This window comes from Marmota marmota, unplaced genomic scaffold (genome assembly GCF_001458135.2).
Source record: "Marmota marmota marmota unplaced genomic scaffold, marMar, whole genome shotgun sequence".
NCBI classification, from domain to species: domain Eukaryota; kingdom Metazoa; phylum Chordata; class Mammalia; order Rodentia; family Sciuridae; genus Marmota; species Marmota marmota.
In genome coordinates this window covers 16,829,488-16,845,374 of record NW_025999941.1, presented here as the reverse complement: position 1 = coordinate 16,845,374, position 15,887 = coordinate 16,829,488, and the positions used below count along the sequence as shown (strand labels likewise).

Here is a 15,887-nt window from a genome sequence, read left to right as displayed (position 1 = left end):
GGGGGGGGCGGCGGGGGGAGGGTAATAAGTTAAGGGTGAATAAAGGATTGTAAGGGTTGACTCTGATGAGGAAAGAGTTGAGGGAATATGGAGTGTCTTTGGGTTGAGGTCAGCTGAGCCTGGACTTCACTGATAGGTTTTTTTTTTTGCAGTAATTAAGGCTTTGTGCTGATCTGCATGTCATTTTCAGAGGTTGTGGGCTGAGAACATAATCTGTGGGAAATATCTGTGTTTCTTCAAAGCTACTCTACAGATATTCCGCCCACACAAATTTGCTTTTTCCTCCAGTCCCCTTTTCTCCCTGGCCATTTGGTTTCTAATGACTACCGAACTAATGACAGAAGAATTAGCTTACAAATGATTTTGCTAAAACAGCAAAGTTTAGCATTGATGTAGTCTCTTGTTTATGCTGCAGACTTCAGAAAGTGCTTGTCTAAATGTATCACATTCATGAAAAATGGGAAGGGGGGGACTCCAAATGATTGTTCTGTTTTTGCCCCGGGGTTTGGCCGGATTTATGGAGCACTTTGTGTTCGAGGGGCCGATCTCATGTAACGCAGGCACAGGGCTATCTTGCGTGAGTCACTGCTCCCTTGGCCTCACCCCTTCTTCATATGTACACATGGTTGTAATGCAGAGTTGCTCTTTTTTGTGCTTGGGGGTCTCTAGAGCCTTTCCTCAATCAGAACAAACTCATTACTTCTCTCGTTCCTGGAATTACAAATTAAAAGATACAATTCCCATATCATAAAATTGACCATTTTAAGGTGTCCTATGCAGACAGGGTGGTGCAGCCATTAACAGATTCCCATTAGGAAGCCTGAACTCATTAGCAGTCAGTTCTCCCCCGTAGCCACCTCTGTCTACTTTGTGTTTATAAATGTCTATTCTGGACATTTCACGTAAGTGGAATCAGGATAAGTGTCTTGTGCCCGAAGACTTTGACTTAGCTTAATACACTCACAGTTCATCCATGTTGTAGCATGGATTCCTTCATTTTCTTTTATGGTCAAGTGATAGTCTATTGTATAAATATGCCACATTTTATCCATTCATTAGTCAGCAGACGTCTACACTGTTTCCACTTTTTGGCTACTATAAATAATGCTAGTGAGCACTTGTGTACAAGTTTTTTGTGGCTGTTTTTCTTTCTTAGGTATATATACCTGGGAGTCTGGAATTGCCAGGTCATATGGTGATCTAATTTTTAAAGGAAATACCAAATTATTTTCCAAAGGAGTTGTACCACTTGACATTCCCACCAGAACTTGTGGGTACTGTGGGAATTCAGTACCTGTGTCTCTCTTTGATCATGGACATTCTAGTGGGTGTGAGGTGGGACCTCACCGTGATTTTACTTTGCAGTTCTCTGAAGACTGGTAATGCTGAGCATGTTTTCATTTGCTCCTTGCCACTTACATAAGTAGTTAGAGCCTAGCACACCGTTTCATCATGCTTTCTTAGATTGTCTCTCTTGACTAGAATTTTTGGGAGCAGACCTCATATTTTTTTCCCTTCCTGTCCCCGACACCAGCATGGTGCTGGCACATTTACCGAGGGCTTGATGTAAGTGCTGCATTAGTGAGAGCAGTGATTGAAGGGGGTTTCATGCTGGTGTGATGAGATTGGTGGCTTGGGAGCTGTGGAGATGTTTAAGGCATTAACCTCTCCCACCTCCCCATCCTTGCCAGTCATCCACCTTGTTCAAGGCACAAGCGTCCTTCTTTTCTCTGGGTCACTTCGATGTCTGTAGCAGATGCTTGTATTCTGAAGTTTGTCCTTTCTGTTCCCAGGTCGAGCTGTGCTTATCCTGCCCTGAGATCTTCCCTTATTTGCATTGCTCTGTTCTTTGCTGTCTGTAGCCAGCTTAGCAGAGCCATCTTCCTGTCCACCCCGTTCATGGAGGGCTTCATCCCACTGTCTTCTGAGACTATTGCGTTCCTCTATTTCTACACTTGCAAACTTTGCTTTCCTGCCATATCATCTGTAAATATTCAAAAAAATAAGTTGTATTTGTATGGACTGCTCATTAACATCATGTGAATGGTTTACTGCTTTTTTTTTTTTTTTTTTTAAGTTGTCAATGGACCTTAATTTACTTATTTATATGTGGTGCTGGGGATCGAACCCAGGGCCTCACACCTGCCAGGCAAGTGCTCTACCACTGAGCCACAGCTCCAGCCCCTGCTTTTTTGGTTTTTAAAGCTGAGTTTTAAGAGCTCTTTCAAGTTCTTATAAATCACTTTTCATTAAACCTTTATAGGGCGTTAAGACCATTTACATTTCTGAGAGTAGGGTTCATCAGTCTTTCCCTTTACTGCTTCTGCTTTGTTACTTTTAAAATGTCCAATTTATACTGCTTTCTGGTCTTTTTTTATGTCACAAATTTTTCTTAAGGGTATAAGAAGTTCCCTATAGTTACTTTGTCAGTCTGTGGACACATTCCTTTAGAAACTGGGTTCTTTTTAATAGGTGATGTCAGATAGCCAAGTGCCGCGTGACTGATGTGCCTGGAGCTGGCCTCAACTTGGTCACGGCTGCTGTTGAGGTGGTGTGGAAGGGCAGAGAGAAATTCTCTACTTGACTAAGTCTGTCTCTTGGACTCAAGAGTTGTTTTAGATTTTAATCCCTTAAGATGGAAGGTGGAATCACATAACTTATCATCTTATTTATTGCAGCGGTTGTGGAACAGGAAATGAAAAAGGATTGGCTTTTTGCACCTCATTATCGATACTATGTAAGAGAAATGAGAATTCACGCCTACAGCCAGCTGCTGGAATCCTACAGGTCCTTAACCCTAGGCTACATGGCAGAAGCATTTGGTGTTGGAGTGGAATTCATTGATCAGTAAGTTTAGCACCGTGTTAGTTTTACAATTGCCTTCTAATGTGAGTTTCTACATTGCCTATGGATATTATGTTTTGAGGGGAAAAAATACACATCAAGAATTTGATTCTAAATATCAAAACACATCTGTCATCTCTTCCTTCCTCAGTCTTCCCCTCTTGTTGATACATGGGAAGAGCGAGGTGCAGAGAAGTGGTCACTAAAGTTGCCGTGATCCTTTGTTCCTCTGACAGCCACGCGCAGCTAATGTTTTACCTTAGGTTTCTGTATTTACATTTGGTCCTAATTCTGGCCAAACTAGTGGTTGAACTTAGGACTTTTAGTATTTGAATAAGACAGTGATTCAAATAGACCTCTGTGTGTGCTTGGTATTGATAGAGATGAGAAAGTGTTCTAGTGCCCTTGGGACTGTATATACATGTGGCAGGCCTGAGAGGGGAGGATTTGCTTTGAGATATGATTGACAGTTAGCCCCATGGAGTTCTAGATGCAGAGAAGGGGACAAGCTTGGATATCACAGGAACAGAAAAAGCCAGGGGGACTCAGCATCATTGGGGAATGGTGGTCGAGTGTGGCACTGAGGTCAGTGAGTTAGGCAGCGGGTGTTTGTGTGTGGGGTCGTCCTTGTTTTCCAGCTGGGAGGCTACTGCAGGACTTCCTTGCCCTGAGTGTATGTGACAGCCATGTGCCATCATGGCTTCCGATACAGGTCCTTAAGTCATATACAGTTTTCAGTGGTTCACGATGACAAAATGAGGGTGTGTTTCATTTAAATAAGACCATTTTCTTTGTAATCTGTCATTCTTTAATTCTACAATGAATTTTATCATTTTATTTGCTGTTATTTTTTAACCATGTCAGAGCAAGTTTCAGACACTAATAGATCAGTATTTGTTTTGAGATGCAGTGCACAGCTAGACCTAATCCAAAGCCCTGTTGTCTTTCCCTCATTTTCTTCCTTTGAAAGAAAGAAAAGCAGTGATAATAATCTTGTTTTTAAATGCTGGTGTTCCTGGTTTTGTTGCATATTGAATTCCAAATTCAGTAATCATGGCCCAGAAGACTGTTTACTGGGCTGGACCCCATAAATGGGTTTTCTGAGTTGGGGGAAGGAGTGGCTGCTTCTTCCAGCTCTGCAACTGAACAGCTGTGTGGCCTTGGTCAGTTCCTTAAACTTCACTAGTGGTGGCAATGGGAGGCTCAGGTGGAGGAGGAGATGCACGGAAGCCACAGTTTTGATGACCAGTGAATTCAAGGCAGCTGGTACATTTCCTCCGGGAAGGGACTATCTCAGTACAGGCTGTTGCAGATCATGGGCTTTGTCTGAAACAATGTAATAGTTGAATCATTTCTTCTCCAGGTCCTTTAAAAACTTGGTATGAATGGCTTCACTGTTGGACACCTGTGTCCCATTACTGTAAATTCTAGGGTTGTCTGTGTAGATGATAAATCCAACAGTACACCAAGGACATCTCAAAAGTACAGCATATGCAATAATAGCTCAGGCTAGAAGGAAGACTAAGGGTTACCTGAAAGAACACTGAATATGAGTTTCAAAGCATTCTGCAAGTACTATTCTTTCTAAGGCTAATGCTGGTTTTCCTTTCTTTCAATTAGGGAACTGTCCAGATTTATTGCCGCTGGGAGACTACACTGCAAAATTGATAAAGTGAATGAAATAGTGGAGACCAACAGGTACTGTTTAGTGCATAGAATAAGGGGTATTTGCAAGTGGCTTAGAAATGTAGGTCAGTGATTGTCATGGAGAAATGTGGCTGGTAAATAATTCACTTTCTTCCTGTATTTATTTATAGACCTGATAGCAAGAACTGGCAGTACCAAGAAACTATCAAGAAAGGAGATCTGCTACTAAACAGAGTTCAGAAACTTTCCAGAGTAATTAATATGTAAAGTCATTTGAACAAAGGATTTTTCTTCTGAGTAATTGGAATTTTTATAGCTTATTTCACTATGTGCCCAGTTCACCTTATAAAATAAATACTACATTGTTGTTTCACTTTTTTTCTTAAACATACTTGCCTTTAAGGATGGTAGTCCTATAATGATAATGTCACTTGAATTATTCATTAATGAAAAGTGTTTTGTCATTCGAACGAGTGCTGTTCAAGGTGTATGATGGTCACAGAGGCATAGGACCCAGGACTCATCAGTACGGTAAGGACCTCTGATTCTGGAGAGAAAACACTGTTACCCTCTTAGTATAGTGGAAAGCATACATGTTTTCATGTATGCTTTCCCTCACAAACAAGTAACCATGTAAGACAAGAAGTTACCTCATTAGCAAGCTGGCAACCTAGATTCTAGAACATACCTTACAGAGCATAGATTCTAAGGAATCTTGTGCGTATATTAGCAAAATGAATCTCCCCCCAAAACAGTGACAGCAGTGGGGGGAATTAGAACAGCTCCTTCTCTGTCTTCCAACTGTGAGCTCTGAGTCAGGTGGGGTAAGAGCTATGTAGATGGGGATGCAGTGGGATAGGGATAGAGGACATTTTAAACAGGGTGTCATAGAAGGCCTCTGTAAGGTGACATTTCAGTGAAAACCAGGGAGAGAGCATGTGGGTACCTTGGGAAACCGACAGCAAGTCACTGGAGGTTTTAAGCAGAGAAATCAGAGAAATTACTTTACTTACCTTTCAAACTGTCACTGTAGCAATCAGCTGGAGGCGACACTGGGTGGGACAGGGGTGGATGGTGGCAGTGGCCCAACTGCTGAAAGTAAAATGGCAGGAGGGCAGGTGAGAAAACAAATCGGGGAGATCGGAGGCTGTTTGCTTAGGTTAAAGGTGACTCTTGGCTGTGAGTTTTGGCATCTCACAGGGAAGAGAAAGAGGTTTCGTTGTTGCTTTGGAGCATGCTTTTTTGGTTGATGGGAATGATCCACTAACATTAGAGAAAATGTGATCTTATTTGAAACTAACTCCAACATTCTCATAATCAACAAAAACTCTTCTGTAAACCAAATGATAAAATAAAAAACCTACCACGACAAGATACGTAATGGCAAAATATCAGAAGCATTATCTTACAGGTTGAGACAGTGGTTGCCATCAGATTATCACAGGAGAGATGGTGGGGCTGTGTGGAGGTGGACAGGAGGCTTTCAGTTGGATGCGTAAAGCATTTAAGAATACCCGCCTATAGGTTTCAAAATGACCCATAAAACCTTAATTTTGTGAACAAACTGAACGTAAGTGTCCATACGAGATCCTGCAATTCATCAAGTGTAGTCTGTTAAATCCAGCAAATTGTCATTGAGAACTTACTGTGCTCCTTGTCTCCCTTTAAAGTTAGAACAGTTATGAGCTGTGTGTGTGTGTGATCCTAGCTACTCAGAAAGCTGAGGCAAGAGGACCACAAGTTTGAGGCCAGCCTCAGTAATTTTTAGTAAAATCCTGTCTCAAAAAGCACCCAGGATGTAGCTCAGTGGTAGAGCACTTGCCTACCGTTCACTCCCCAGTATTGCAAATAAATAAAATGAGCAGAATTCTACTTTTTAGCCAACTGACTCCTTACAGTTCATGCTAGAAGGAAAATAAGATCAAATTGCCAGTTTTTTAAAAATAGTCTTTCCCTCAACTCCCTCTAGTGAAAGGACACAGCCTGATGTGATCATACAGCAGCTGTGGCTTTTCTGCTGAGAGTCCCTGTGGCCTTAGAGGAAAGTGGCCAGAACGTCTGTTCTCCTCCTTCCTTGCTTAAAATGTGCTTGGTTTTCTTTTTCCTTTTACCATTTTAGCCCATCTGCCTAAAATTAGTAGGTGAGAATGACAGGAGGGAGATGCGGAAAGGGACAAAGTTGTACTTCCTCCCCATGGGGGATGGACACTGAGAACTCCGAGCCTGGGGACCAAGGAAGCAGATAGTGCCGCTGGGGGAGGGAGTGTTTCCGTCATGAAAAGTAATATATGCTCATTTCAAAAGAAATTCAAGCAAAGTGGAACTGCTTTGAAATGGTCCCCTACAGAGATGACCACTGCTAACGTTCTGAAGAATATTCTCTGTGCTCATCAAGGTTTTAGTGCAGAATTGCAGCCCTTGTCACCCACCGTTCAGGAGTTTCTCTCTCCATTACAGGTCTCAGTGGCACCCCGCTATACCTCAGAATACTGATTTGGAGGTGAAAATAAAATTGGGACCAAACAGCTCTCATTTTTTTTTTTTTAAGAGTGAGAATCTTTTTTTGATATTTATTTTTAGTTTTCGGTGGACACATCTTTATTTTATTTTTATGTGGCGCTGAGTGCCCCCGTGCATGCCAGGAGAGCACATTACCACTTGAGCCACATCCCCAGCCCCAAACAACTCTAATTTTAAGTGAGGCTGTGAGATTGGGAGAAACTGCCTCTCTCTAGGCCCAGCCCACACGGCGCTGAGCAGGGAGGTGCTTCACCTGTGTCTGTCAAATGGGCCCCGATCAGGCTCAGTCGAGGCTTGCTTAGGTGACCTCAGACAATACAAAGTAAAAGATAAAGCCACTGGGACATTAGTAGATGACTGAATAGGGTCATCTATGCCAGTGTGACAGACTTGGGTACAGAAAGACCACCAAATTGATGTTGTTAACCAACTTGGGTTTGCTCAGAAGGGGAGACGACATAGCATGGGGACTTCCAACCTTGCTTTTCTGCCTTCAGCCAGTTCATTTAAACAGTGCTGCCTGTCCAGACAATGTCAGGTCCATGGTTGTGCTTTCCCCGAAAACCTGGAGGCAGAGGCGCAGCTTCCTGATGTCACAGAAGTGCAAAACAAAAAACAACAAACGTTTATGGCCACCATCTAAGTGAGTTAAAAAACTATTTCCAGTTTTTCTGGAAAAATGGGTAGATGAGGCTCACTGTGGACCTGTACTCCCTACAGCTGAGCGTGATGGGAGCATGCTCTCCAGCAGGCCCCTCTACCTGCCTGGGAGCCACAGACGGGACCCCCGTCTGGCCCCTGGTGGCACTGGAGCTTGCCACCCTGCCCTGCTCCTCATACTGTGCACTTGAAGGTGAAGGTCGGCAGCCCCAGCATCTGCTGGCTAGGAGACTCTAGCCAAAGAATTCTTAACCTGCATCTCACCTCTGGTAGCTTCAAGTTTTGTAGCTTGTTTTATCAAAGTCCTAATTTTCTGGTTTTAGACAAAAAGGGCACCTCACCATATGGAAATGAGATTACCATCAAATGATAGTTTGATCTGCACTGTGACACAAAGCTAGCACAATCATACTTAGTTCCTTTTTAATATTGGTGAGTATTTTCTTTTGAAGTTGGAAGCTTGATCTCACCACTTCTATCAACCCTGGGTGTAGTCATTATGAAATCCAATCAGGGGGATGAACTGTGTGATTATTTTTTAAGGCAATAATGCTAGTTTCTCTCACCTTAATAAAATGTGTTTATCCACCAAATCTACCAGTCCAGATGGCCATCTATATCAGAAATAACAGCTTTAGTTTAATTTTTTAAATATGTATTTTTTAAGTTATAGGTGGACACAATAACTTTATTTTTCTGTGGTGCTGAGGATTGAACCCAGTGCCTCATAAGTGCCAGGCGAGCACTCTACCACTGAACCACAACCCTGGCCCCTTTAGATTAATTTTTAACACATTAACAAACTTCTAGGAATATACAGTCCAAAAATGAACTTTGTTCAGCATCTGCACGAATTTCTACCTGACCCAAATGGCTAAACGGGTGTCTACAATTTGATCCCTGAGCACCTGCAATCACTTAGGATAATGAACACATTTAGTTCTCAGCAACCTGACTGAACATTAAACTGATAATAGAAGCTTACTGGTCATTAACAAATCAACTGATAGTAACTCTGTTGGTGCTATGAACCTTTTTTTTTTTTTTTTTTTGAAGATGATGATGAACGGCTCCTACTTCTCTGCCCCGTCCCCCTTCCTCACCTTCCCAATGCTGCACACACTCACAGCTGTTAGCAAGCTCCCACCCTGACAAACGGTGATGGGGGAGTGAGTCAGTCCCTGTCTGGAAACTGGAGAGCTTCAACAGCCACTGGTTTTCCTTGCCAAGCCATAAGACCACAGGCGCGTGTTGCTGTGTTCCCGAGGACACGCGTGCTATGAGAATTTGCAGTGGTTTAGTCCAAGCCATTGTAGCCTTGAGGGACATGGTCAAGGAGGAGGGTGACCCTCTGTCAGTCATTGAGAAATCTCTTGTAATGACATAACTGTCCCTGTGAGGATTGGGTTTAAGAAATAAAATGGGGGCTATATGGCTCAGTGGCAGAGTTTCCTTAGCACTACATAAAAATAAACAAAATAAGGCCCACTGTCCATCATCTAACTACCAAAAAGAAAAAAAAAAAAGAAAAATGAACAATTTGCTAGTGAATGACTGACCTTCATTACAGCAGAGACTCCATCGGCCTTCCCCTCCTGGGCTTCCCTGGGGGAAGTGACATTTAGCCCAACTGCCAGTAGGTGGTGCCCTGACAACCACACTGCCCTCCTTGTCAGACCTTACCAGAGAGCTGTGCTGACAAACTACGCATGATTTCTGAGGACTCTGCTTCTCCCGGCCCCCTCTGGATCAGAAGCTGTGCTTTCACACATGCCTCAGAAATATGGGGTCAGGGTGAAACCCACTGCTTGCTGGTCCCTGGCCACTGTACACCTTCTCTTTGGACCTGCTTACACTGTCCTCCAGCACACACCTCCGACTCGCTGCCCCAGTTCATTCCAGGCTCCAGGGCAGGCTCAGCCTTCCTCACAGCCCAAGGACTTTGAAGTGGACACCCCAGACCACAGCCCGGGCCACCCTTCTGAGCCCTAACTGCAGGTCCTCCTCCAGGCCGCTTCCAACCACTCCCATGGTTTCCCTTAGGGACCACAGGCACCTGTGTCCAGATGTGATTTTGGAAATGAAGCCTGGGATTCCTCTAGATTCTTCTAGCTATTCCTGTCTTCTGGCCTATTCCCCAAAGAACTAAGCCACCTTGATACGGGTCCCTGGCTCCCACCCTGCGCGTCAGCCCTTAGTTGCTGGCCATATTGATGTGAACACAGACTCACGCTGAACAAACCCCTGAGCTTGTTTAACCATGGGTTCCTTGGAAGAACCACCNTTGCTTAGTACTTTTAAAACCAAGTAAAAATCTTGAATACAATGTTCAACTACCAAAGAAAGAACAACAGCAGGGCACATACTTAGGGCTTGAATGAAATTTTAAGCACTAGCTGGCGCAAAACAGTAAACATTGGTTTTCGTATATATGACCTTGTTATCATCTATAAGTCTTCTCAATCATGGTCTTCCAAACAAATTGATAACTCACACCAACATAATTTAGGTTGAAATATACATAAAGAATAACAATGTGTTCTTTGGGAATTTAAGAAAAAACTCAGGCTATCCAAATTTGGAATTCAGGTCTTTGGGAAGTGAGAAGCTTGTACTAAGCAACTGTGCTACATTTCTGCTGCATTGAGTTATTTTCAACAATTATACCTAAACTATCCTTGGTTTTATTCAGCAAAATGTATAGGGCAAAATCAGGAAAGCATGCCAGCCAATTGAGGGTTCAGTAGCATGATTTTTATTCTCTTGCTATGAAAGCTTTATCAAGGGGGGAAAAGTTAAACCAAGGAAAATAAATCAAGATATATGGGCCTCATGTGCTTTAAAAAGAAAACAAAACATAAGCAGATACCCACTTATTTGCTCCAATGTAGCAGGCTTAGTGGACCTTATCTTAAAAAAGTTAACAATGTTTTTTTAAGCTGGGAGGGGGAGAACATCCACTACCCTTTTTCAGAATTTAAATAGAGGGCGGCAGACATCCTTTACACCCAAAAACTATGGCAGCAGTTTAAATGTGACCAAGGTAAATGTAGAACGGAGATGTTGTAAACACAGCTAGGACTCGGCAAATCTAACACACTAAAATCATGATTACATTGTGAAAGAAAATGCACAAAAACCAAATAGGAATTTTGAGATTTTTCATTTGAAGATAATCTTAGTGCTATTAAATTCACAAATACGCTAATTTAAATACCCAATCCTATTTATCTAAAACACACATTTCAAACATACAAATATCTATTCTCTCCACATGTCAGCGCCCATTCATATCATGGTTTGGAAATGGGGAGAATAGATTCCCCTTAAACTGCAAGTCAGCAGGTGTTTCTTTACAGTTAACTTTAGCAAAATTCATACAAAATAGTAATTAACAATGATCTTCTTTACTGTTAACTCACAAGGAAACACCTTCAAAACTGCATTTTGTTAAAGTTTCTGTACTAAAATGTAGAAAAACTGAACTACACAAATATTGAAAAGTTAAAAATTCCTTAATTTTTTATTCCTGGTACCACTACCACCCTACAACTTAACGAGCCGAGCCGGAAGCAGGGTCTTGAGAGGGCCTGCCGAGGTTCCGCAGGGGGCCTCCAGTTCCCTTCCCCCAAGACCCAGCGGCCGGTCCCTCCCTCTTTCTCTCCACCCTCGGGTCCCTGCCTCCCTCTCTCCACCCTCCATTCTCCCGCCCAAGCTCCTAACTTCTCCCATCCAACCAACACCCTCCATTCTCAGGGTCCTGGAGAAAGCAGCAGAAGAGAAAAACCCCAAACACCTGTTACCTAAATGGGTTGATGATTTTAGTGGTGTCAACTTTCTAAACTTATGTTTCCTTTTTTCTTTTCTTTTGGTATTGGGGATTGAACCCGGGGTGCTTTACCACTGAGCTACACCCCTAGCCCTTTTTTAGTTTTCATTTTGATTTAGGATCTAAGTTGCTGAGGCTGTCCTTCAACTTGCAATCCTTCTGGCTCAGCCTCCCAAGCCACTGAGGTTACAGATGTGCACCACTGTACCTGGCCTGCGTTTCTCTGTCTCTCTGAACCATCTTGGTCTCTCCAGTCCCTGTCTCCCCTCTGACTCTTGGCTCTGTGGTGTTGATGCTGTTTCATCCTGGGTCTTTTCTCTCTGAGCCAGGATGAAGCACAGCATCATCATGCTTGATGGAGGGTGGGCTTCAAGTCTGTGAAATTCTATTGGAAAGAATATAAAAATTATCTTGGTTTTAAATTGATACCAAAGTCTGTCTAGAAACATCCCAACCGCTGCAAATTTGGGTTTTGCGAGTTAATTTAATTAAAAAAAATACTTGTACTCCCGTGTTTTAAATGGTCTTAATTGTTTTTCATAATAAAAAGTAGTTGTTGGAGAAAATAAAATATTTGAACAGTCTAAAATTTAATAGCACTGTTTAGAATAGGTCTGTTTGTGGCAGGCAGAATCCCAAATGGCTAATTTCCTAATCCCGATNGTGCCAAAAAAAAAAAAAAAAAGACCTCTGTCCCGACTGTCCTGAATTCATCCCCTGGCTCTTCTGCCTACCAGCCATGAGACCTCAGGCCCGACACCTTAGTTTCTCCTCAGTGTGGGTGGGTCAGAACACCTGTCCTGGAAGGGCTGAGACTGTGAAATGCTAGGCACGCTATTTAGCAGAGTAAGGACCAGACGTAAGCATTACTTCAATAAGTCAGATAGAGTAATGAGCACCTTCTCCAGGTAAACCATCCCCTCTATGGCCTCACTCACCATCTACCTATACGTGAAAAACAAATCTACGTCTTACAGCTCGACCTCCCTCCTGAGCTGCATCCACACTCCACAGCCAACCAGGTGAGGGAGCTGCAGAAGGGCTGAGGTGGCCAGGGTAAGATGGCCAGTGAGGAGGTCGGGGCGGGGCCAGAACAGAGGAGCACGGAGAGGGTCTTCTGATGAGGTCAGCTTCCTGCTGGACCAAAGTGCTCGTGGACTCAAGCGGGGACCCAATCAGACAGACACTTCCGTACTTGTGTTCCTAAGTGGGGGACCCAATAGAAAAACCCAAACAGAAGCCTGGACAGAGAAGGTACCAATCAATAACAGAAGAGCATGGACGGGGGCGGAGCTAAGGGAAGGAGGACATTCCAGAGACCATAAAAGGAACAGGCCAGAACTCCCCACCAGACTCCCAGCTCGAGGGCCCCTCTGTCAGGAGAAGTCCTGTCTCTCTGTCATCTTTGCAATATACCCACTTCTCGCTTGCTGTCTCTGTGTCTGTTCTTCAATTCTTTGCTGAAGGGAGAGAGTGCACCCAGCACCCCAGACGGCCACATAGGTTCTAAATTAACCTGAATTTCTCGCTGGTAGCTTAAGGCCATATGTCTGTCTTATTCTCTGTGACCATGTCACACATTGTACTTGAAGCTCATCCACCAGTCTGGCCCAGGTGTAAACCTTAAACTCACTCTTCCTGTTAATGTTCAACGTAACCAGACCTCAAGGCCTGTTGGCTCCTCCTTTAAAAAGGTTTCCAGAGCCAGTCTGTAAACTCCGGAGCTCTCACCTGGATTATTACAACAGCTCTGTGACCTGTTTTTGTTCCAAGGATCTCATTTGTTCATCCTGTCTTGCAGTTTTGCTGGAGGCCCTGTGTGATGGAGAGTTTAATAAAAAGTATTAAATCATAAGCATTTGATTCTTCCCTTCCCTTGAAGACTCCTGTGGCTGACAGTCTTACCCTCCCCTGCACCTCCTGAGGGACTCTGATAGTGCCAGCTTGGGTCATGGAAAATGAGGATAGCAAGTGCCAATAATTACAGCCTTACCAGGTCGAAGACAGGTTTAACTACCATTAGAAACAGGATCAAGAGTTTCTTAGGAGAATGGCAGCTGAAGAGGAGGAGGAGGAGGAAGAGGAGAACAGAAGAGGACCCATTAGGCTTGATTTAAGGGGAGCTTAGTTTTTTATTTTTGAGTACTGGGAATTAAACTCAGGGGCACTCGACCACAGAGCCCCATCCCCAGCCCTATTTTGTATTTTATTTAGAGACAGGGTCTCACGGAGTTGCTTAGGGCCTCGTTTTTGCTGAGGCTGGCCTAGAACTTGCGATTCTCCTGCCTCAGCCTCCTGAGATGCTGAGATTATAGGTGTGCACCACTGCACCCAGATTATTTTTATTTATTTGAGGCAGGGTCTCACTATTTTGCCCAGGCTGTCTTGAATTCATGGGCTCAAGTGGTCCTCCTGCCTCAGCCTCTTGAGGAGCTAGGACTAGAGGTACACCACTGCACCCAGCTTATGGGAAAGCTTTGTGATGAGGCCTTCAAAGGGGGAGTAAAAACTGATGTTTGAGGCAAGAGAATGAAAACATCAGAAATATGGGAAGAGATTTCTGTTCACCTCTGTCTTCCCCCCGTCTCCAGTACAGATGTGCCTGCCCCTACCTTCTCCGATCCCCTCAACCTCTGCCGTCTAGCAAGTTTCCTACAGAGTTATTATTCTCCCACATTTCTTCCTCGTTTCATCCTGTTTGCTTCCTCTGCCAAGAAGGACCTTACCCTGTTTTTCTGTGGGTGAGGTCCCACATGCCACCATCCTAAAATGCTGCCCCCAACTTCCTTGGAAAATCTAGCTGGTCTTTTGGGATCCAGGGACAGGTCACCTGAAAGGGAAAGAAAGGACAAATGGTAAGAGACTAAGAGGTTGGATCTTCTCCTGGAAAATCTGACACCCGAAGTGAAAGGAGGCATCCACAGGGACGTCCTCAGGTTGGACTGAGTCCCTGGTTCATCTAGAGGAACTGGGAAGTCCACGGGGCCGTGGGGTTTGAAGCCAGCCTGATTCTTTCATGTAAGGTCTGCATATGTTTTTTCCCATTACATAAAGCAGTTGCCCCCTTACTTTAAGCAACAACACGCTTTAGAAATTTATTAGAGTGATTTATTTGCAATGGGCAAACTGACCAGATTTTAGAAAGATTATGTTATTCTCTGAATGCTCAAGTATGCTCGTCTTGCCAATAAGGGAAGTATGTGAAAGCAGAGAAGAGAAGAGACCAGCTCTGGATTTCAAAACACTCGAACCCCAAGTGACTCCATGTTATAAAATTTAAAGTATAAACAGAATTCGTTTCTCCAGTATCACCCCCCCCCCACCAACCCCACCCTGTTTCTCTCAAAAACCTGCGGGGCCAGAATGCAGTGTGCCCACTGTTTACACTACAACTGACTTATCCAAGGCAAAGCTTTGTGCCCGGGGCTGGAAACACCCTACGGCCTCACAAGTCCTGGGCCTGTGCAGGAGGGAGGCCCAGCGCAGGCCCTCCCCGAGGTGTGAGATGCCAACATGGAAGAGAAGCCAGACTGGACCGAAAGAGTTCAGGATCACGAGGCAGAAACATGTAAAACATTTCATGCAGCCAACCTCATTTATTGAGAAGTCCTAATTTTATTGCCCGTTTAGTAACATGTTTGTTCCACAAACTAATTTCTCATAAAGCAAAGCACAACTTTTTCTTATAAATAGTATAAATTATTTTATTTACAGAAACTTGTTACAAAACAAATAGACTATATATTTCTTCTCTTTTAAATATCCAAAGTACTTTTCTATCCCTTGACATTTGTTCATGTTCTATACAGCAGCCAACAAAGTCCAGCTGAGATGCTCTTGATTATGTGTACAAATTATCAAACTATTCACACATTTTAACACAGGAGATTGCTTTTATAACCAAGCTCAAAAAAAAAAAAAAAAAATAGCAAAACGCTTTCAAGGCCCTGCATTCACACTGACAGTATGTAGTGCTCATTTAAATGATCTGAAAACGTAAAATGTTTTGCACAAAATGTAAAAATGATTATTTTCTGCTAAACAATGAAACTTTTTTTTAACAATCATTTTTCAAAGCCCGACTTCCCCCCCACCCAGGACAGAATGAGAGACATTAAGAAATTCCTTGGCAACAGAACTCTTGCAGGAAGACAGCTGCCTTTATAAGTTACATTTTTCAAATTATACATTTTTTTCAATGTTTTCAGAGGTACTTCTTTGTATTATATTTTTGGAATACAAAATATTTTAAATATTCTATTTTAAACTCTGTATTTCATGAGTGAATAACAAAACGGACACCTCATGTAAGTTTGCTGGCTGACAAAGATCTGTAACCCTGGGTGCCACTGGGCAATCCATCACCAGTTGAATTACTGTGACCCCA

At 43.2% G+C, this 15,887-nt stretch overlaps 2 protein-coding genes across 3 annotated transcripts in view; one reads left to right on the top strand and one right to left on the bottom strand.

The window, feature by feature from the left end:
* Positions 1 to 4,864, top strand: part of Psmd6 (proteasome 26S subunit, non-ATPase 6) — an 11,511-nt gene extending 6,647 nt beyond the window's left edge. For both annotated transcript variants that reach the window (XM_015494501.2, XM_048801219.1), the window contains exons 6-8: positions 2,679 to 2,847; positions 4,465 to 4,542; positions 4,662 to 4,864. In XM_015494501.2, the coding sequence (XP_015349987.1) occupies positions 2,679 to 2,847; positions 4,465 to 4,542; positions 4,662 to 4,758 (344 nt within the window). In that variant the 3' untranslated portion in view covers positions 4,759 to 4,864. The remainder of the gene's footprint in view (positions 1 to 2,678; positions 2,848 to 4,464; positions 4,543 to 4,661) is intronic.
* Positions 1 to 15,887, bottom strand: part of Atxn7 (ataxin 7) — a 104,540-nt gene that overhangs the window by 2,106 nt on the left and 86,547 nt on the right. The window contains exons 12-14 of the transcript XR_007346895.1: positions 14,227 to 14,330; positions 13,232 to 13,315; positions 5,505 to 5,583 (exon numbers count right to left, since the gene is read on the bottom strand). The gene's annotated coding sequence lies outside the window, so the exon portion shown is untranslated. The remainder of the gene's footprint in view (positions 1 to 5,504; positions 5,584 to 13,231; positions 13,316 to 14,226; positions 14,331 to 15,887) is intronic.